At 45.2% G+C, this 21,036-nt stretch overlaps 1 protein-coding gene across 1 annotated transcript; it reads left to right on the forward strand.

Annotated features, from left to right (window-relative positions):
- The first annotated feature begins 12,881 nt into the window (after positions 1 to 12,881).
- Positions 12,882 to 17,776, forward strand: LOC112903185 (protein FAM135B-like). Its single transcript, XM_025972405.1, has 14 exons — positions 12,882 to 12,949; positions 13,155 to 13,240; positions 14,152 to 14,306; positions 14,384 to 14,448; positions 14,603 to 14,789; positions 15,044 to 15,307; positions 15,393 to 15,529; positions 15,655 to 15,844; positions 15,961 to 16,020; positions 16,111 to 16,359; positions 16,455 to 16,713; positions 16,805 to 17,010; positions 17,112 to 17,162; positions 17,266 to 17,776. Exons 1-14 carry the CDS (start codon positions 12,882 to 12,884, stop codon positions 17,554 to 17,556), a joined length of 2,268 nt encoding a protein of 755 aa, XP_025828190.1. The 3' UTR covers positions 17,557 to 17,776.
- The last annotated feature ends 3,260 nt before the right edge of the window (positions 17,777 to 21,036 follow it).

Here is a 21,036-nt window from a genome sequence, read left to right on the forward strand (position 1 = left end):
TTTTACTCTGCGTTCAGGAGAAATGAATTAGTCTAAGAGGCTGGTTCAAACATTGCGATATTCTGAAAACGATATTTAGAGTTTTCAGTAAATAGGAATATTCATAAATCTGGACCAGAAAATTTCAAGTGATTGAATCAACACAAATAGCCAAAAAAAATATGAAAATGGAACACCAAAGATATTCAGAGTGCAAGCTGGAAGAAGTTAGAACCTCCATGTTCTAAAATATTCAGTCTCTGTTCACATGAACTGTACTCTGAAACCACTCTCTAAAGTACATGGTTCATCAGATTTCCATGCCTTGAACTGCGGTGAGATCTTACAATACGCATAGCGTAGATCTAAATATCTAATGATGAAAAGGATAACACCACCAATTCTTCAGCTCAGACTATATGTTATGGATTCTTGGTCCTCCTTGATCTTTTGGTTGACAAAGTAATTTCCAACTTAGGCAGCCTGTACTTTATACTAATCATCATTTTGTCAAAAAAAAAGTCTTGATCTAAAAAACTCTAGTTTTTTAGGAAGCTGAGGAGAGCCAGCTTATGGGATTACTGTTAGCTGGGTGGTTGGATTATTCTTAGCTGCATAAAAACTAAAAAGCTAGTCCGAACTTGGTCTAATATGAATGTTGAATGACAATAATTAACACTAAGTGCTGAGTGGTATTGTCATATTGCAAAACTGAATAGTCGAGCGTCAGCAAATAAATAGGCGGTGGCTAGGTTCCGAGCTCCAGGAATCACATGAATGAATAAAACATAAACCGAAGTCCATCTCACAAGCGTAGCAACATTTTCTGATGAAAACTACGGCAACCCTGGGTTACCTGAACTTTATTGAAGTATCAAGACAAATTTACATGGTCAATTACAAGGGGCAACGAGGCCCAGAGATGGATCAAATTGTACATATGCGCGCTAATAGGATTCAGGACAAGCCTAGAAGGCCAGAATTTGGAAACCACCCCCCCTGCCGTCGTTCTCCTAGCGACTCGGGGGGAGTCCGTCGCGCCGCCTTCCAACCCCCCCCCTCCCCCGCCGGCGACCATCCAGGCAGCGGCGGCGGCCTCCGGCCGAGCCGAAGCAGGCTCTGTCCACCTCTTCTCCCTCCCTTCTCTCTCCCTACGCCTTCACTCCCTGACCTTCTTACCTAGTCGCGGAAGCTCCACCGCTGGCCGTCGGGGCCGGATCCGGCCTCCTCCTCGCTGGATCCAGGGTCCGCCTGGCCGGATCTGGCCGTCCCCCTACCCACCCTCCCACCCCCCGGCTAGGTCTGCTTCTCGTCGCGGGGGTGGGCTCCCGTGGCGTGGGAGGCCGTGGGGGGCGCGGCCGTGCCGACGCTCGCCCCGCGAGTGGTCGCGGCCTGTGCCGGCGCTCGCCCCGCGGGTGGCCACGTCCCGCGGCCTTGTTGTTGCTCTCATCCCGCGGTGGGCCTGTGGGTGCGGGCCTGCGCCGTTACTCTCGCCCCGCGATGGGGGCTGGAGGTTGCTTCGCCTCGGGTCAACGGAGGCCGCCGGTCTGCGGTGGCGTGGGGCGCGGCCATGCCGACACTCGCCCTGTGGGCGTGAAAGTGCATTTGGTCCTCTAAGTGGGTTTTGGTGTTGATGACATACAAATTAAGGAGCTAATAAATTTATCGAGTTATGGGCAAGTTAAAATTCAATAAAATGAAAAAGAGCAAAAAAAGACGTCAAATTTGTTTAAAGGATGGTGTTGGACTTAAAAGAAGATCTTTACTTATTTTATATTTTGAATTTGAGTTAGAAAATATCGTACTATTAAGAGGGATGCGAACAGATAGCATGAAAGTGTCAAAGTGCTTATTTAAGATGCTAACCATCAAGGAGAGACACAAAATCACACACTTGTGCATCTAGTTTTCTGACTATCTCAGTGTGTGTCGAAAGTTCCGACACTCGTCGGAACAAGCTGGATTCTTCCGACAAGGGATCCTCGGCCAGCTGTTTTTAATTTGTCGGAAGTTCCGACAATCACTTAACCAGTGCATTAACGGCTAGTTTTGGGGCTTGGGTATTTATAACCTTTCAGCCACCCTTCACTCGCTGCTGACCTAACCCGAGACAAACACCTTCAAGAGCATTTATTACTCCTTCCCAATCCCTCCTTGAGCTAATCCTTTAATTGATTCGAGCTAGGGTTTGGATGAGAGCAAGATTGAGGTGTGAGACTCAACCTTTTAAGTGAAAGGGTAGCTAAGTTCATCTCAAAAGCACTTGAAGCATCTTCATCCTTCGATTCGTATTTATTACACTTGAAGCTTGCTTCTAGACGGTTTCGTGTCGCCCGTGGAGCGTCCTCTCGTGTATATGCGCCCGGGGAAGTTTGTATTACCCTATCCTTGGTGGATTTCATAGTAAGTGACTCAATCCTTCATTGTGGTTGATTGAGTGAGGTAAAGAGTTAGTGGAAGACCTGGCTCTTTGTGAGCTCCTCAACGGAGACGTGGCTTCCTCAGTGGAAGTGAATTTTGGGAACAAATCTCTTGTATCTTGTGCTTATTGCATCTATTTAGCTCTTATTGACCTAGAGTTTGTTTTATACAGATCTACATACTCGAGTTGTTATGCTTGCAAAGATCACATGCAGAAGTCTACCAGTATCATTGTGCAACTTTTGATTCAGTCAGATTCTGCAGTTTCAAGTTTAATTTTGAATTTCATATAAGAACTTTAAATTTGTCGGAAGTTCTGATCTAGTGTCGGAAGTTCTGACACATTTAATTACTGCGAAATTTTTTTCAGATTTTTCAGATATGACTATTCACCCCCCTCTAGGCATCACCAAAATACTTTTAGGGCGACCTCGGGAATACTTTTGGAAAATAATTATTCCTATCCGGCTATAAAATTAGTAAAATGACAACCAAATAAAATATTAAATAGGAGTACATGCGTCATTTTCTTATCTTCTATCGTACCCATAGTGTTGGTTGCATAATTTCAACAAAGAGGCTTCACACTAATGTTGTTGGCCCACCGTCGCAGGCACGGTCATCTCCTCCGCCAGGGCATCGCGTCGCCTCTCAAGACTGCCATCTCTTTCTGCACTCCTCTGTCTCCGTTCTTGGCTGCCTGTGGTTGGTGCTCCTTGCGAGCCTCTTCTCCATTGAGCAGCTGCGAACGCCTTCTTATATCATTCAAGCAGCATCACCGTGACCGGGAGCTGAACAGCATCACTTGCAACCCACCACCGCCGGCCACCTTTACGCTCCGTACATGTTTACGGATTTGTTTTTTTTAATAAAAAGACAGTCCAAGACAGAGGCAGAGCAGTCGGTCTTGCACCACCCCACCCTCCGGGCCGCCCGCAGCGTTTTGTTTGGTTTGCGTTTGCAGCCAGACATGCTCACGAGAGATTCCGTTTGGTTGCCCAGCGAGCGCTCAGCCAATTCGCTTTTTCATCTCAGCGCACGCTCACCAACGCGCTTCCCTCCGCACCGCGCGAGCCTGCCTCTGCACAAACGCTTAGGGCGCGTTTGGTTTCTTGAGCGGTTTAACCTGGCTCGCATCAAACCACCCAGGCTGAGGTGAGCCTGGATATGTATATGCCATGTACATGTGTTTGGTTAACTGAGCGAACGTAGCTTGGACAAATTCAGCTGCTGTTTGGATGACTGGATGAGGCAGATAAACATGCATATTTTGAGCCTCAGCGTGTTCCCTCGCGACTCCCGCGAGCCAAGCCCGCCAGAAACGGATTTCGTTTTGGTTTCTCGGTAGCCAGGCTCGGCGGGGCGATTTGCACGCCACCAGCCAGGCCGAGCTCTACTCCCAGGCAACCAAACTGCTCATCACTGCACCTCACGAGCCAGGCTAGGGCAAATGCATCGAACCAAACGCGCCCTTAGGTGGTGATTGGATGGTTGCATATCTTCTAGCCTGGGTACGAGTAGTGCAAGGCTAGCCCAAGCCAGGCTTGGGAAGCCATTTGGGCCCGTGATTGGATGACTGCCAATTGGTTACCTTATGTATGTATTTTTTGCCTATTACCTTGAGGTACTTTAAGACCATCAGTCCTTTGAAGTGCATCAGCTAAGATTAGAGCATCATGAACTGATCTCTCCCATCCCTCCCATCCAACTAGGATATAAGTGAACCTTAAATCAAAATCCACAGCTGCCAATACATTCTGAGTTGTTGTGTGCTTTCTTTCTAGAAAGGCAGCTCTGGCACTCTTGCTAGCACATGGGTTCCATCAATTGCACCCACAGAATCCTAAATCAGGACCATAACATTAATTACTTGAAGCACATAGTATTAGTGTACAGTGGTGGAGGGTGGCAGAATCAGCTCAGCTCTGAGTTACCCTACTGCATAAAGAACTTCTTGGAAATACCTACTTCTTGTTTCACATACCTTAAAAATGGAACTTGGATGCACCTAAACCTTTGATCGTGGCCTACAACTCGAAGGAACATTGCAACCTGCTCTTTTATGTTGCAGTGGAAACTATCTTTGAGTAGGCCACGATTGCGGAACAGGTCACAAAGGTGGAAGAATGGGACCCTTTTCATTCTAAGCTGATTAACACATTGGGTGTCATTAGAGTTGTAAATAAAGCTAAGGTTTTTCTGTCTCTACTCATCTCCAGGAAACATTGGACCATAAGAAATTGGAGGTCTAGCAGTCAACTGGTACCTAAATCTAATCATCATCCATGCACTAATGACAGAAACTAAAGCTGCCCCCTTAAGGATCAGTTGGCGGCGCTTACTGGCAACATCATCCATGGCTATTACAAACATAAAACTTCTTGTATTAGATGGCAGTGGAAAAATATGTACATCTATGAAGATGTGCATAGTACAAGCCATGACATGATGCAACAAGCAGTCAAACACAAGATCTACACCTAATGCTACCACATCTACAACATTCAAAGGGAGATCTGCAACATGGGGTACTGTCAATGTTTTACCGCCACCGAGGGATACACCCGAGATAGTGAGTTTGTAGGTAGGGTGTCGTCGAGATCAGGAGCTCGAAGGTGCAAAGGAACGCAAGGTTTTAGATAGGTTCGGGCCGCTGAGAGCGTAATACCCTACATCATGTGTAGTTTGTATTGACTTTAATGATGATTATCCCCGAGGGGGTCCCTGTCCACCCTTATATAGTTTGGGAGGACAAGTTTACATGGAAGTTCTAGTAGGGTACAAGCCCAGGAGTCCTACCCGAGTACTTGTCGGGTAGTTTCCTACCCGAGTACTTCTCGCATAGTTTCCTACCGTGTCCAACTAGTTTCACTACTGTACGAGCAATCCTTCTTCATTACGAGTAGTTACAACAGATGTAGGGTATGGACCATGTCCCATCCCGTATACTAAGAGAAGTGTGTTACGTGGGCAGTCCCGTGTGCCTAGGTCTGACAAGCCACCGAGCTCTTCGTAGCTGAGTACTGTAGGTGTCCGAGTACTTCTGAAGGCGTCTTCGAGTTCTTTTGAACTTTGTCTTGAAGGTATCTTCCAAGTACTTTCTTGGTTGCGTCGAGGCATGAGGTGCTCATGCCTCAAATAGTTATCAAGTCTTTTTTATATGGGGTGCGATTAAACTCGCAATCCATATGGAGTAGCCCCCGAGCCTTAGGCTGACTCGTAGAATCAGGCTGAGGGTCAATTTCAATCTTGAGTCTTCTATCCTTATGTTCCAGCAGATTTGAAAAATAAGTCGCTGATGACACATGTCCTGCAGCCTCCGAACCTTGAATCGAAATCCTCAAGTTTTGGAATAAAGGATCCAAAGAGTCGTGGCATGCAATATATAACGGCAAAGATTTGATGGTGAATATTGGCAAATTGGTGTAGTAAATTTGAAAACCTCTTTTTTTTCGGGATGAGTTCTCTGAAAAAATGGTGAAACAAATAACATCCCCAACCAACACCCAAAATTACCTCCCAAATCAATCTTTGTGCCCTGAGCCAATGACTAAATAAGTCATCTGGGTAATATTTTGAACAAACCTCTTATTTTGGAATAAAATTTCTAAAATAATGGTTAACAAATATTTACCCAAGATAAATCTTAAAAAGCCTCTTGGATCGGGTATTGTCGAGTAATTGTACAGCGTCCAGCATGTAAGCATGAGAGCTGTCCCTTGAGACATGTTGAGTGCCTTGTCACATCAAGCCTCCGAGCCAGAAGTCAGATGATAATCGTAAAGTAGTCGTAGAAAAACGGTGGTGCTAGCCCCCGAGTCCAAGCATTGAGCAAGTAGCTGCTGGTGCTTAAATCAGTCGATGAAGGCATCTAGTCGGACTCGATCCCGACTAGGATTGTAGTCAAGATAAGTAGTCGAAGTAGTCGAATATGTGCACAGCTAGTCGTAAACTAGTAAACTTCTTGTCATAGGAGTGAAGCCCCTTCAATAGCATAGTGTACAAGTCGAAAACAAGTAATATGTTACTGGAACTAGGGGAGCGAGGCCCCTTTAGCAAATTTGCGCGTAGTACCAGTCGCAAACCAGTAGAGCGGTGTTGTACTGGAAGTATGAGCGTAAGGCCCCTTTAGTAATCTAAGATACTGCTCAGAAACTAGTAATTAGTTACAGAAAGTATGGGAGTGAGACCCCTTCAGTAAACTTGCATGTTGTACCAGTCGTAAACCGGTAAAATAGAGTTGTACTAGTATTATCAATCTCCAGGCACTAATAGAAGATGTCCCCAGAGGATCAAGGATGAAACCGCCATAGATGTTCAATATTCCATAAGAATTTGGTACCTCCTGGCCATCCAGTTATTGTAAGCGATAAGAACTAGGTCCTGTAACCTTGTGCACAATGAAAGGTCCTTCCCACCGTGAATTAAGCTTGTGTAGCCTAGTATCATCCTGGATACGTCGAAGAACCATATCTCTAACGTTGAAAGAATATTGTTGAACGTTCCTGTCGTGGTAATGACGAACTCCTTGTAAATAGCGGGCCGACTGCAATAATGCATTGCATCGGATTTCCTCAGCTGAGTCAAGCTCGAGATGTCTGGCAGTGTCAACTTCGCCTTTTTCAAACATCTCCAGTAGTGGAGACTTCCATATTACATCAGCTGGTAATATAGCTTCAGACCCGTATACAAGAAAAAAAGGTCACTGGCCTGTGGCTTTGCTTGGTTGTGTGCGAAGCCCCCAGACTACTGATAAGATCTCATTGATCCACTTGCCACCCTTTTTGCTATTCTCCTTATAAACTCTTTTCTTTAATCCAGCAAGAATCAATCCGTTGGCGCGCTCAACCTGGCCATTCGCCCGCGTATGAGCCACCGAAACATATTTGACTTCAATAGAGCCGCGTTCACAGAAATCACAGAACTGATGCAAGTGGAAATTAGATCCCAAATCTGTGATGATGGTGTTGGGGAAGCCAAAGCGGTGTAAGATGTTGCAGATGAAAGTAACCACTCGGTCTTTAGTGAGCATTGCGATTGGCTTATACGCAATCAACTTGCTAAACTTGTCGATGGCCACCAACACGTGTGTGAAACCTCCTGGCGCAGTTGTTAAGAGCCCTATCATGTCCAGGCCCCTGCATGCAAATGCCAATGGAGGTGGTATAGTGATGAGGTTATGAGCCGGAACATGGGGCTGTTTGCCAAAGAATTGGCAGTTAGTGCACCGGCGAACGAGTGCTTCGGCATCTGCCAAAGCAGTCGGCTAGTAGAAAGTAGATCAAAATGCCTTGTCGACTAGTGTGTGAGAAGTTGCGTGGTTCCCGCACACGCCTTCGTGAATCTCTTGGAGCATCTCTTTGCCCTCCTCCTTGCTGACACACTTCATGAGTATGCCTGATGCTGATCCACGCTTGTACAGATTGCCCCCTACTAGAACATACACTTTGCTGCGCCTGCTAGTCGAGGAAGGAGAACAAGACGCAGCCAGCCGTCGAGTCGATTACTTGGTCGATGCGTGGGAGCGTGAAGTGGTCCTTCGTTCAGTGTTTATTAAGATCAGTATAATCCACACACATCCTCCATTCATTGTTATTCTTTTTTAATACAAGTACAGGGTTAGCTAGCCACTCGGGGTGGTACACTTCTTTAATAAAACCAGCCGCGAATAGTTTTGCTAACTCTTTCTTGATGGCCTCCCTCTTGTCGGGGGCGAAACGTCGTAGTCGTTGCTTTTTCGGAGTGGCTTTAGGGTCGACGTTTAGACAATGCTCAATCAACTCCTTGGGCACCCCTGGCATATCCGCTGGTTTCCACGCGAATATATCCCGGTTAGCCCTAAGAAAGCTGATGAGCGCGCTTTCCTATTTGTCGCCTAAGCCGCCCCCGATCAAAGCAGTCTTGGACGGGTCGCTCTCTTGCAGCTGGATGATCTTGATGCCGACACCGCTGGGATTGGGTTTAACCCTCGACTGGCTAGGCCGCTGGTTGGAGATCTCCATCTCTATGTTGGTCAGCTTCAGCGTGGCCGCGAGTACTTATGCAGATGGCTCTAGCACGCGTAAAGTCATGGCGTACTCGATCGCCTCCTGGTCGCAGTCGTGCGACTTCTTCAGGTCGCCACGGAGTGTGAGTACATCCGTCTTTCCTGGCATCTTGAGTAGCAGGTAGACGTAGTGGGGTACGGCCATGAATTTGGCGAGTGCTGGTCTGCCAAGGATGGCATGGTACGACGAGTCGAAATCCGTCACCTCAAAATTTATATACTAGGTGCGGTAGTTGTCTTTTATCCCGAAGGTGACTGGCAGGATCACTGACCCAAGTGGTGTAGCCGCGTTACCCGGGACAATGCCGTAGAAAGGAGCTCTGCTGGGAGTAAGCATCTTGCAGATGTCCAGTCCCATCTTCTTCAGGGTACTCGCGAAGAGCATGTTGAGGCCACTCCCGCCGTCGATGAGTACTCGGGTGAGCTGTGAGCCCACCACGACAGGGTCTAAGATGAGCAGAAATTTTCCCTGCTCGGAGAAGCTGGTCCATTGATCGTCCCTGGAAAAAGAGATCGGGACCTTGCTGTATCTCAGAGGCCTTGTCGTGGCCGGCTCCACAGAGAGTATTTCGCGCAGGGTTAGCTTCTACGCGCTTGGATGGGAATCCACCGTCTCCACCGAAGATGTCGTTGATGACGTTCTTCGGATCCTAGAAGTCTTGAGCGCCCCAACTTGTCACCTCCTTCGTCATCCTCCTTGTCCTTTCGCTTTTCCGCTTGATGGAGGGGTGGTGCGTTGAGTGATTTACGGATGGTGACGCACTCGAAGAGCGTGTGCCGCGACTTCGGGTGTATCGGGCATTGTTTGTGCAAGACTTGCTCATATTCCGAGTGGTTATTTTCTAACTTCTTGCAACGCGGGTTGTGCTCGACAGCCGCGACTTCATGGTCTGGCTTGCGCTTTCGGGTGTTCCCCGAGTGGTTTTGCTAGCTTTTGTCAAAATGGCCGTTGCCATTGTCTTGCTTGTCGTGGTTGCACTTGGGGAAGCGGTCGTTTTCCTCGTCCTCCTGGTCGGCCCACCATGCCATCATGTCACGCAGCTCCACAGAAGTAGTCGGGCGGTTGCGCCCGAAGTCGTGGTACGTGTTCTTCGAGAAGAGGCCGTGTTGGATGCAACGGATGACGTCCTCATCGGTGATGTTGGCGATGGTGGCGCGCGTCTCGAAGAAACATCATGTGTAGGACCTTAGGGTCTCGTTCATCTCCTGCTTCACCTGGGACAAGTCATGGCGAGTGCCCGCCCTGATCATGCATCCGTGGAAGTTGTCGATGAAGGCCCGCTTGAGGTCCTCCCACGAGTCGATGGAGTTTGTCTTGAGGCTTTCAAGCCACGTGAGGGGCGCGAACTCTAGAGCCACCGGGAAGTAGAAAGCTTTTGTAGAGTTGGATCCCCCTGAAACTTCAATGGCAATGGAGTAGCAATGAATCCACTGTCGCGGGTCCTGCTTACCGTGATACTTGGGGATTCTGACTGGTTTGAAGTCATTGGGATAGGACTTGTCGGTGATACTGGTGGTGAAGGTGGGGAAACGGTCACTGTCGTCATTGTTGTGGTACTTATCGGTACGGCCCCTTCTTCTCACTTCAATAACAAGCCGCGCGTCGCGGCCCTTGTTGATTTTCTGCCTAAGGTCGACCGTGGGAGCATCATGGAGGTTGGCCTCGACTGGATCTTGGCCGTGGTGCCTTGCCCCACGCTGGTTGCGAGGGGGTTGTTGTACTTCTTGTTCAATGTTGCCACGCGCGGACAGGTGGCCCTCATTGCGCTAGCGGTTGTCATTCCTCCAGCTCCCGTGGCCTCCTCCAGGGTGCGACTGACCAGCGCGGTATCACCATAGTGCTCAGACCTCAAGAGCTGATTCCGAGTGGAGGACACTGGATGTTGCCCATCGAGTTGCACGAGCGCGCGTTGGGTCAAGTACTGCAACCTTTGTATCTGAGGATTGGATGGGAGTTGTTGAGCTAAGAGTGCTGCTTCTGCGATGGCGCGCTTCTGCGATGGCGCCAATCGGCGTACGGTACTCGTGATCCGCGACTACTGCAAAACCGTTGTTAAGATCCCTTGGTGCGCCAGCGCGGTTCTGCGTGTTGCGCCTGCGTTGAGCGCGCTTGGCATTCTTTGCCCGCCGGATCCTTCGGTGCTCCTCGTCTTCATCTTGGGGAGCATCAGCTGTGGGCTCATCGGCTGAGACGTTCGTGAGTTGTTCATTGTCGTACTGGGGGTACAACTCGTCGTCCTCCGCATTGCGAAGGGAGGCCATACAGACTTGACGATCTGGCGAGTGGTTAGCCCTAAGTCTGTACTTGAGTAGCTCTGTGCTACTTTTCCTTCTTCCGCAATGGGAGAGAGGGGTCTACCCTTCTGGAAGGGTAGTTCCTGCATGAAGGCCACAAGGCAGGACTCATAATCGAGTAGTTCGGAGGGCTCAAAGTCCTTCCAGTACACGAAACGTCCTTGCGGTGTTGATGTGATGGTTAAACCCAGAAGGCTGCCCGACAGCGTTTCGGTTTAACCGTCGGGTTGCGAGTGGTTTTCAAGGGCGGGGGCCGCCCGGCAAGCGGTGACTCTCTCATCTCCGAGTCCTTTTCGTAACCGAATTGAAGGTGTAGTATTGCACGGGGAGTACTCTTCGTTGGAATCTGAGTAGATGTCAAAAACGGGGGCCTCCCGGCGAGTGGTGGCGCCCACGTCCTTGATCTTGAGCAGCAGATCCAAATCCTCCTCCAAATCGGGGAGGGACTTAGATCGTGAGATCTTTTCATATTGGTTTGAATCTGACCCGAGTAGATCTAGTGCGTCACGAGTGGAAGTCACGTTGAAAACGGACATCTTTTCGATCTGCTGGGCCAGATCGGGAAGCAGCATGTCGTCAAGGTTGTCGATGAAGTCGTCTAGAGCTGCTTTGAGTTGATGAAGTGGCCTCTGGCTCCTTGGAGTTGGCCAGGTGGCTGTCGAAGCCACCCAAACCGTCGGTGACGCAGATGCAGAGCCGAAGATAAAGGTTGTGCCCTCGTCGATCACAGTGCTTTTGAAGTTGCAGGATGCCATCGAATTCTCCGGTGGATGCTCGATGAACTCCCCTACCTGGCGTGCCAGTTGTCGGTGTTTTACCGCCACGCCCACCAAGGGATACCCCCGAGGTGGTGAGTTTGTAGGTAGGGTGTCGCCGAGATCAGAAACTCGAAGGTGCAAAGGAACACAAGGTTTTAGACAGGTTCGGACCGCCAAGAGCATAATACCCTACGTTCTGTATGGTTTGTATTCCTGTGTGGTTTGTATTGCCTTTGATAATGATTGTCCCTGAGGAGGTCCCTGTCCGCCCTTATATAGTCTGGGGGGACATGTTTTACATGGAAGTCCTAGTTGGGTACAAGCCCAGAGTTCTACCCGAGTACTTCTCGGGCAGTTTCCTACCGTGTCTGACAAGTCCAACTACTGTACGAGTAATCCTACTGCATTACGAGTAGTTACAATAGATGTACGGCGTGAGCCATACCCCATCCCGTATCCTAGGAGAAGTGTACCACGTGGACAGTCCCGTGTGCCTGGGTCTGACATTACTTGTTCGCTTTTTGTACTATTGGTCATGATATAACCATATTGGTTCGTGGAGCAATCTTTTGTGATGGGGAAACAATTTTACTCCGAATATGGAATATTTGTTCCTACTTCATTAAAAATATTTTTCAAAATATGTCATACAAATATAGTCAATTGTAGTTTTATTTTGAAGATCTTGGAATATGGGGAAACAATTTTACTCTGAATATGGAATTTCTGTGATGCAGGCTTATTTTTTCGCTATTATAGATTATTTATTTGCTTTCTGACTAAATTGGTCAATGATGTGCACTCATTTTTTTTAATTTGAATATAGTTTGTTGAGGATATAGATTAATTTGTTAAGGATGTGTACTTATTTGTACGTTGTCTAGTATAATTTGTTCGATGTATACTTACTTGTTGTACTATTTGCCCATGATATAACCATATTGGTTTGTGGAGCAATTTTTTGTGGTGGTGAAACAATTTTACTCCGAATATTCCATATTCGTTCTTACTTCATAAAAAGTATTCTTCAAAGCATGTCATCCAAATATTGTTAAAGTGTAGTCTTATTTTGAAGATCTTGTTATAAAAAAAATATAATGGTGCAATTAAAATTTAATTTTGATACCTGATTTGAGATTTATAGTTTTTTCATACTTTATTTGCATGCGGATGATCTCAGCAATACGTCTCTCTTGCACAACCATCGGTTCTCCCCAAAACGACATGCAACCTGGCCACACACAGGGGCCAGGGACGAGGTCGTAAGGGTGGCCCCACCACGGTTCACGGGGTGTTGGGGAGAGGATTGCTGGACGGTCGCCGGCGTCGGGACAGGTGCGGAACGCTGCCGCGGGGGTGATCCCTTATGGGCGCCTATCGTCATGGAGACGGCACACGAGGTGGCCATCTATATCGATCGCTTCCACAACCTGGACTTGTTCCAGCAAGGGTAACGAGGATCTCTGCAAATTCCCCATCCCTCTCCTTTTCTTTCCAAGAAAACATGAGCTTCCTTCTTTTGATTTTGTTTCTAAATGGTACACGCATTCGTTTGATTTTGCTTGATGTAGATAATAATATGCGGTTATTTGTTAATTTTGGAGAACAATTTGGCATTTTGTTCTCAGCTGGGAAATCATAGTGTTTGCTTGCAGATGGTACCGCATGAAGATTAGTGCCCTGTGGGAGGATGACGATCATAGGGCACCAATATCGCCGGCCAGGGTCACCCAATACGAAGGTCCGAATTTACCTTTGCTTATTCGCTTGGAGAAAAGGAAGATGTACTTGATTTCTGTTTTATGGACTGTTTTTATTGCATGATTAGAAGGTGGAAAGTGAATGGTCAAATTGCTTGCTGACACTCTCATGAGCATTTCGCAAGTGTAATTTTCGCTGCTTCGATTTTGTGTTGTACTTCATTTGCACTGGTTCCTATAATGCGGTGACATGCAGTTTTCTTGATTGTTTTGAGATACAAAAGGAAAAAAAAATCGCTGCTTCATTGTGATCAATATGATGCATTGCGTCAATAATCTGAAAAGGAACAAAACATAGTTTAGATGGAAATACTGTGCTGTTGCACTTCAGTTTCTGACTCAATCATATACCCACCATTCTCAGCCATCGAAAGCATGAGAAGTTTGTCTATTGTTAAATAGAAGTAAATTATTCTCTTATTATTAAAATCAGCATATAGGCCAGACTCATTGTCTAAATGTTGATATACTTAGGATCAGAAGTGTTCAAGGGATCTCGGATTATATTTTACCTGTAACTATGTCATCAAAATATTAATGAAAAATTAAAACTACTTAGAAGGTATTAGGACATCACCTAATTAAAGGAAGACTGTCATCGTGGCAAACTGTGTATTTTACTACCTCATAATTGTTGGATAATATGACACAATGTTAAAGCAACAAATAGTTTTAACCCTCTTGCGGTGGTTTATCCTTGTGTGTGCTCATTAATCCGATAGTATAAAGATAGAACAATCCAGGAGTAGGATAAACCACCGCAAGAGGGTTAAACCTGCTATTATTTGTTGCTTTATCATTAAATGGCATTTTGCTACATTTCTAACCAGGTGACGTCTGAATTTCGAAATCTTTGGCTAATAGATAATGACATGCTAGGTGGATTGTGCAGCTGTTGATATTGGTGCGAAGGGCTCATTTGGCTTTTGGAGAATAGATGATTATGACAATAGCTTCTGTACACAGCCATTTCTTGTTAAATATTCTAGGCAAGATATTTATCTGTCAGTTATGGTGTCTTTCTACATACCCAACAGTGAAGATGAGGTCGAGTATTGTAATTTTTCCTTCTGTTTATGAATGGTGTTTACATTGGCCTGATCTGTACACTTTCTCCATTCCAGGGTCCAGCAACTTCATCTATTATACTGAAGTTCGATCTTATATATATCCCAACACTGGGAAACGGGTGGTGTGTATGTTATTGTGTTACTTTAATCCCGATACATTTTGCTGGCTGTTGTAATGTTTCTTGCAAATTTCATGTGCACCCAACATCTTACAGACCACATTCATCAACTCTGATGAAAAATAAAGCTGGTTCCCTTTTATTTGCATCATAGGACTGAAGTTCAAGATTCAAGTGACACAGAATTGGTCCCTGTCCATGAATTTAGGATCCCACATAAAGTACTCCTGGGTTTACACTCATATTGCCCTGTTCATTTTGATGCTTTACACTCTGCTCTCGTGGATCTGACAATACACATAGTGTACCTCAAAGCCGGTGTAACTAAATCATCATTGAAGGTACACAGGTTTGTGATTCTTTAGATTTTTTTTGGATACTGTTTCCATTACAATTTACAAAAGCTTGTGTGATGTTGAAATTGTGACAAACATACAAAGTACTTAGACATTTAATCAAGCATCGGCTGCACTACATATGTTTATGCTGTGCGAATAGCCAATAGGCATTTAGTCATAGACATGAATAGATTGCATTTTTATCTTTTTAAACATTTATTAAATTTTATGAGTAAAAGATGGTATGTAACGTGCAGCCGATGGAGCAAAGTTTTGGCTCAAAGTCATATGATATTGTTAAGGCTTCACTAATTTCTAGGGAAATACTTCTTGAGGAATTGAAGAAGATGAGTAATGCTATTGGTAATACTCTTGAGGATTTAGATGGCATGGACTTAACCCTTGGTAAATATGAGACAATCCATCCATCAAAGTCAGGTTTGTCTAGTTGCAATGGGAAAGGTACACTCACAAAGTGCACTACTCCCCAGCTGACTGGCATCTTACGTGATTTTCTTGAGGTATTCTTGATTTTACCTGAAAATATTTTACCCTTTTATAGAATATTTGTATTGATTGAACGCATTGTATTACTACTTGTTTCAGAGTTCTGGTGTTATGGTTGGAAACACTTCTGATGATGTCATGCTGTATACTCTATCCGAGGAAGAATTGCTTGAATTATTTCAAATTGTTAGCAACCAAGTCTCATTTATATGGAATGAGTTTTTGAAATTTCACAGGTGAGTTATCTTCTATCTTGTATTTCATTTTAGAAGATAGGTGTTTTTATTGATCTGATGTTTCTTAGTCTTGTGGGTTCTTAATTTTTTGGCTCTTTCACCAACTTTCTGTGCGTCCAATGCAGGACGCATAGAGTCAAGATATTGGATTATTTGCATGCTATTTGGGATTTAGATCGGAAAGCAGAATGGTCAATATGGATTATTCATTCAAAAATTGAGATTCCTCATCGCTACTTGAGAAGCATGACTGACTATTCTCCTCGCCATGGCCATTTGCTTCGGATTTCCAGTTCACGGAAGGTCCATCATGATGTAACTATCTACTCTTGAATGTTTACAATCCATTACTTTTATTTTTCTAATATGAAACTGCATTGACATATAGTATTCTCTTGTTGCTATATATTTGATGGTTCCATGTATTGTAGCCTATACAAAATTCGATGTCACAGGCTGAACTGCACAGGAAAAGTATAGCACAAATGAAGGTTGGTGTTCCTCCATGTCTGGAATAACATTCAACTTTAATGCTTATGCTACTATTAAGAAAAAGGATACTAACAGAAAGCATACTGCAGATTAACACAAGATCAATTCAAGATATGCATATTTATGCTGATCCTTCATGTATCCCTGTTGTCCGGATAGAGAAACATGTCATGATTGTTCCGGGACATTGTTCTAGCAAGGACTTTTTAACAGATAGTTCAGAGCCAGTTGGCACTTTTCTACCACCTCTACTACGAGGACTATCTTTGGAGGAAGAAACTAGTGGTTTTAAGAGTGGCTACGTATTACGAGCTGTCATTTTTGTTCATGGATTTCAGGTAAGTTTCTTAGCCCGAACTGGTAATAGTCGTTTCAGCCTTTCACATCTGCTACATATTTAGTTGAAACATTTGCTGACCTCTAAAATAAACAGGGCCATCATTTGGATTTACGTCTTATTCGAAACCAATGGCTTTTGCTTGATCCTGGAGCTGAGTGCCTATTGTCTCAGATAAATGAGGATAGAACTTCAGGAGATTTTAAAGAAATGGGTAGTAGGCTTGCTAATGAAGTAGTGGCATTCCTCAAAAGGAAACTGGACAGGTATTCCAAAATTGGAGGCTGCCAAGAGATGAAGCTTAGTTTTGTTGGTCACTCTATTGGCAACATTATCCTTAGAAGTGCCCTCACAGGTATTTTCAAATTGACCTTGAAGCTAAGATTTCCTGCTGAATAGGTGGTCTGTATGTGACGACTGATCTGTTCGATCGTTCCATTTCAAAGAACCCAAATTGCAGCCATTTTTGAAGAACCTATATACATACATGTCAATATCGGGGCCTCACTTAGGTTACTGGTACAGCTCAAATTCTTTGTTCAATTCTGGCCTCTGGCTTATGAAAAGGCTCAAGGGAATGCAGTGCATGCATCAGCTCACCTTCAGTGATGACCACGACCCACAGAACACATTCTTTTACAAGCTCTGCAAGGTACATTAAATCTTGCATTAGCCTACAGCAGTTAAATTTGAACTATTCCCTGATAGTCCAACTGCCTGTCGCATGAATTCATCTTTTTATTATTTGGGCAGCTGAAGACACTGGAGTACTTTCAGAACATCATTCTAGTATCATCGCCGCAGGTAGCACCACACATATGTCCAGCATTCTCATCTTTTCCCAAGCTTAAAGTTGGCCATCTCTATCACTTTACTTACTTGAAACTCTTATCACTCTAATTGCTAGGATGGATATGTCCCGTATCATTCAGCAAGAATCGATCTCTGCCACGCCTCATCATCAGATAACTCAAAACGGGGGCAGGTGTTCACTGAAATGCTCAACAACTGCTTGGACCAGATCCGTGCTCCCACATCCGAAACAAGGGTGTTCATGCGCTGCGATGTGAACTTTGACCAGTCCACCCAGGGACGGAACCTGAACACCATGATCGGCAGAGCTGCGCACATCGAGTTCCTGGAGAATGACGTCTACGCCAGGTTCATCATGTGGTCCTTCCCAGAGTTGTTCCGATGATGATGATGTGTTCTTGGAGTGCAGAACTGTCAACAGCTGGTAGAATGGTATGCTAAATCTTAATAATATGGGTGTTGATCAGGATGGATACATATATTGCATTATCCATTACAATGTAAGAGCAGCATCCGGGGTTTAACCATTTCTCGGGGTTTATATTTTTCATTAGCTTTTAGATTTGAGCTGTGATATCCAGGTAGTAATCAAATAGATACTAAGTTTAGGTGTAGAATATGTAAGCAGGATATAGTGTATACGAGTGTACAAGGCAATAAGGGTACATTTGTAAATTTCAAGTCTTATAAATTTTCCTGTGCAAGTATGTGGAAATGATCCTAAGTGTCAAATTTCAGATGGTTATAGAAAAGAAAAGAGCAAAGGATAAATAAACACTAAGGGAAATAGGCTTAATATGAAATTAAGGACCTTTATGTAATTATACAAACATATAAGGACTTATATGTGAAATGGTAAAAAGATAAAAGTAAAACTTAGTTTTACCTAAGGACTAAAGTGCAAAATGAACTAGTCATGATTACTGCAGGAAAACTCGCAAAAAGACCCTAAGCATTAAAGCAATTGGTTTGAATTACAAGACAAAGTTTATAAATTGAATGACGCTCTAAAATTTAAAATAAAACTATATTCTTTGAGATTTTGAACTCGAACCTTAAAGCCATCTTATAGAGTTTGAAATTCTCTACAACTTTCATGTTGAGCACTTTTCCATTTGACCTTTGTAGCAGTAGGAAAATTTTAGATTACAGTGGGGTCCCTGAACTCTTTGGAATTTACGAATTAGTCCTCCTGACACCCCCTGCTTCGTCTTCCTCTGGCAAGCGCCGCTTCCCTCTCTGCGCCGCTCCTGCCACTGCCGCTCGCCGTCGATCCCGCGCCCCGAGCGCCACCTCCAGCTGCAGCACACCTCCACGCGTCCTTTTCCCTCCGTTCCGACCGCTTCCCTCTCCTTTCCTGGCCGCACGCGCGCACGCCACGCCATCCCCGAACCTCCTCCGGCCGCCACCTCCTCACCGTCGTGGACAGCTCGCTACAATGCCTTAACTTCCTCCCTCTCGCGCGCAGCAGCACCACATCAACACATACGTGCTGTTCTGTTACTTCCCGTGTCCAATTTCCAGAAACCGAGCTACATTCCGCCGCCGTCGTCCCGTTCCTCTCCGGCCGTGCACCACCCGCCTGTGGACAGCTCACACCGGACCTCCTCCACCCCAGCCAACTCTCGCACCAGCTTCCCCGTGACCTACTCGTGCTCGACGACCCCCTGATCCTCCCCAATTTCCACTGGAACCCGGTCCTCGACGAGCGCCGCCGCCGTCGCCGTCGGCCTCCACCGTGGGCAGCCCGTTGCAGGTACTCCCGAGCCACCACATCACCCTTAACAGAACCACATCATCCCCCTGAAGCTGCCCGACCCATCCATTGACCCTCTGGTGCACTACAGCGCCTTCCCGACGCTCGCCGGCGATCTCCCTCGCCGCCGCCGCATCGGTCTCCGTCGAACTCCCTCGATCCAGCACGAATTCATCCAATTGATGACACGTGCACGTTCACCACGACTCACTGGTTCTAGTGCGCAGGTTGTTGGCCGACGTTCATCGCCGGAGCACCCTCGTCGCCGTTGAACCCTCCGCCGCCGCCTCGGGTCCTCGTCGGGATCCCTCTTCCCGGCCGTTCCAACCCTCGACACGTGGCGCATAAGGACCCTTGTGAGCTACTGTCCCTTTCCCACCCCTTAGACCTCATCGCCGGTGATCACCGTCGCCGGAACACGGCCGTCACCGCCCTGCTCTGCTCGGATTCACGGCCAGGGACCTCGGGTTAGAAGGAAAAGAAATCCAGAGGGTTAAGTGTAAAGCCATAGACTCAGAGGAATAGTGCCCAAGGACTTACTTATGTAATTTTGGCTGTCAACTTAGAAATGCCATATCTCTTCAAAGAAAATTCATAAAATAGTAAACTAAATTTTGTTAGAAACTTTAGACAAGGATCTGTAACTTTGCTTTAAGGGTCGACTTCAGTTTTTGAATGTTTGATGACCTAATTTAAATATCAAAGTTAATTGCTTGTAGGCTTAAGAATTACATAGTAATTCATAGAAAAATGATAAATTAGTAAAACCAGTGCCAATAATTTTCTTTTAACATGTAGAATTGAAGAAAATAATTAATCTTGTACTCTAGTAATAATTTCTTCTTGTATAGATTTTGTTAGAAATAATGTGTAGTATAATTAATACACACACTTTCATATATTCACAAATCATGAAAAATATATTACTGTTCTGTTTAGTATTAGTGCAACATATTATCAAATTTTCAACCATGAATTAGATGTTAATTAAATTGGATATTATATATTTGATTTTGAAGGTGATGGTAACTTAAAAATCATATCACTTGAGAGGATAATATGTAGAGCTTTTAATATAATTGTTAATGGGAACCACACCACTTGCTGCTCCATACTACTAATTGAACACTTAACCTAACTCAATGTATTGTTTAATGAATTTAAGTAAATTTATTAGTGCTCAATAAATGACTGCCCAGTACAAAGTAATTAGGAAATATATCCAAATAAAAGGTTATTTATATTGGATTGCAACTTTATCGGGAAGTAAACTAAAGGTAAAGGCATTCTATAACGTGTAATTTGCATATCATGTAGACTCGACCACTCTCGCTGACGGGGATTATCAACTGATCCCAGAACAAGAAGAAATTTGTTTGGAAGACCCCGGGACTTTTGTTACGGATTTCTCTGAAGCCCCGAACCAAGGTTCGGAAGAAACTAGTTTGACTAACCCCAACTCTGCTAGCGAAGGCAAGCCCCGGACATAACCCCTACCTTATTACACTGCAACTTATATTACTTTTATATGTATCTCTTTATGCATTAGGTTCGTAGGAGTTGTTTGAAAACCTAGTTGCATTATCCTAGAAACCAATGTACTGAACACTAGAACTGAGTCCGACTAGCTGCTCTGCTTATAGGACCGGTAGAAGTCGAGTGATTTCCTGTCACTCGCGCGACTTAGGAATTGTAATGACTTACATTCCTGTTATCACTATAAGGATGCCGGACGGGAATTTTGTGAGGTATCATGGTCAAGATGATACCCCGTCTGTGTTGATGAATTTTGTTAAGGTCGCAGTGTGTGGTAGCGGTGGCTAAGCGTTTGAAAGTACTAGCCACATGCCGTGAAATATGGTAAGCGGTAAGCCTAGTAACCGATCGGCCCGAGGAGTGGACATACCTCCCACCACATGTATTTGCTTCTTTTGGTTACTCTGTTCGACGTGTAGGCATATGTGTTGCTGGGCAACCAGGAGTACGGGTTTTGTAGTCGCGCTACAGACGTACGTCCTGCACTTTTGTAGTGCGTATGACCTGCAGTCGCTTGTGGTGGATCTGATCCACGAGTCGGAATGAAAGGCAAACGGTTGCTTCGGAACAACC

Source organism: Panicum hallii, chromosome 8 (assembly GCF_002211085.1).
Source record: "Panicum hallii strain FIL2 chromosome 8, PHallii_v3.1, whole genome shotgun sequence".
In the NCBI taxonomy this organism is placed as follows: Eukaryota; Viridiplantae; Streptophyta; class Magnoliopsida; order Poales; family Poaceae; genus Panicum; species Panicum hallii.

Excerpts from the sequence above, each read along its gene's own strand:
- LOC112903185 (XM_025972405.1), top strand. The coding sequence starts at position 12,882 with ATGGAGACGGCACACGAGGTGGCCATCTATATCGATCGCTTCCACAAC. Across the intron at positions 15,530-15,654 it reads GAGTTTTTGAAATTTCACAG|GACGCATAGAGTCAAGATAT; the intron begins GTGAGTTATCTT and ends CGTCCAATGCAG. Across the intron at positions 15,845-15,960 it reads CACGGAAGGTCCATCATGAT|CCTATACAAAATTCGATGTC; the intron begins GTAACTATCTAC and ends CATGTATTGTAG.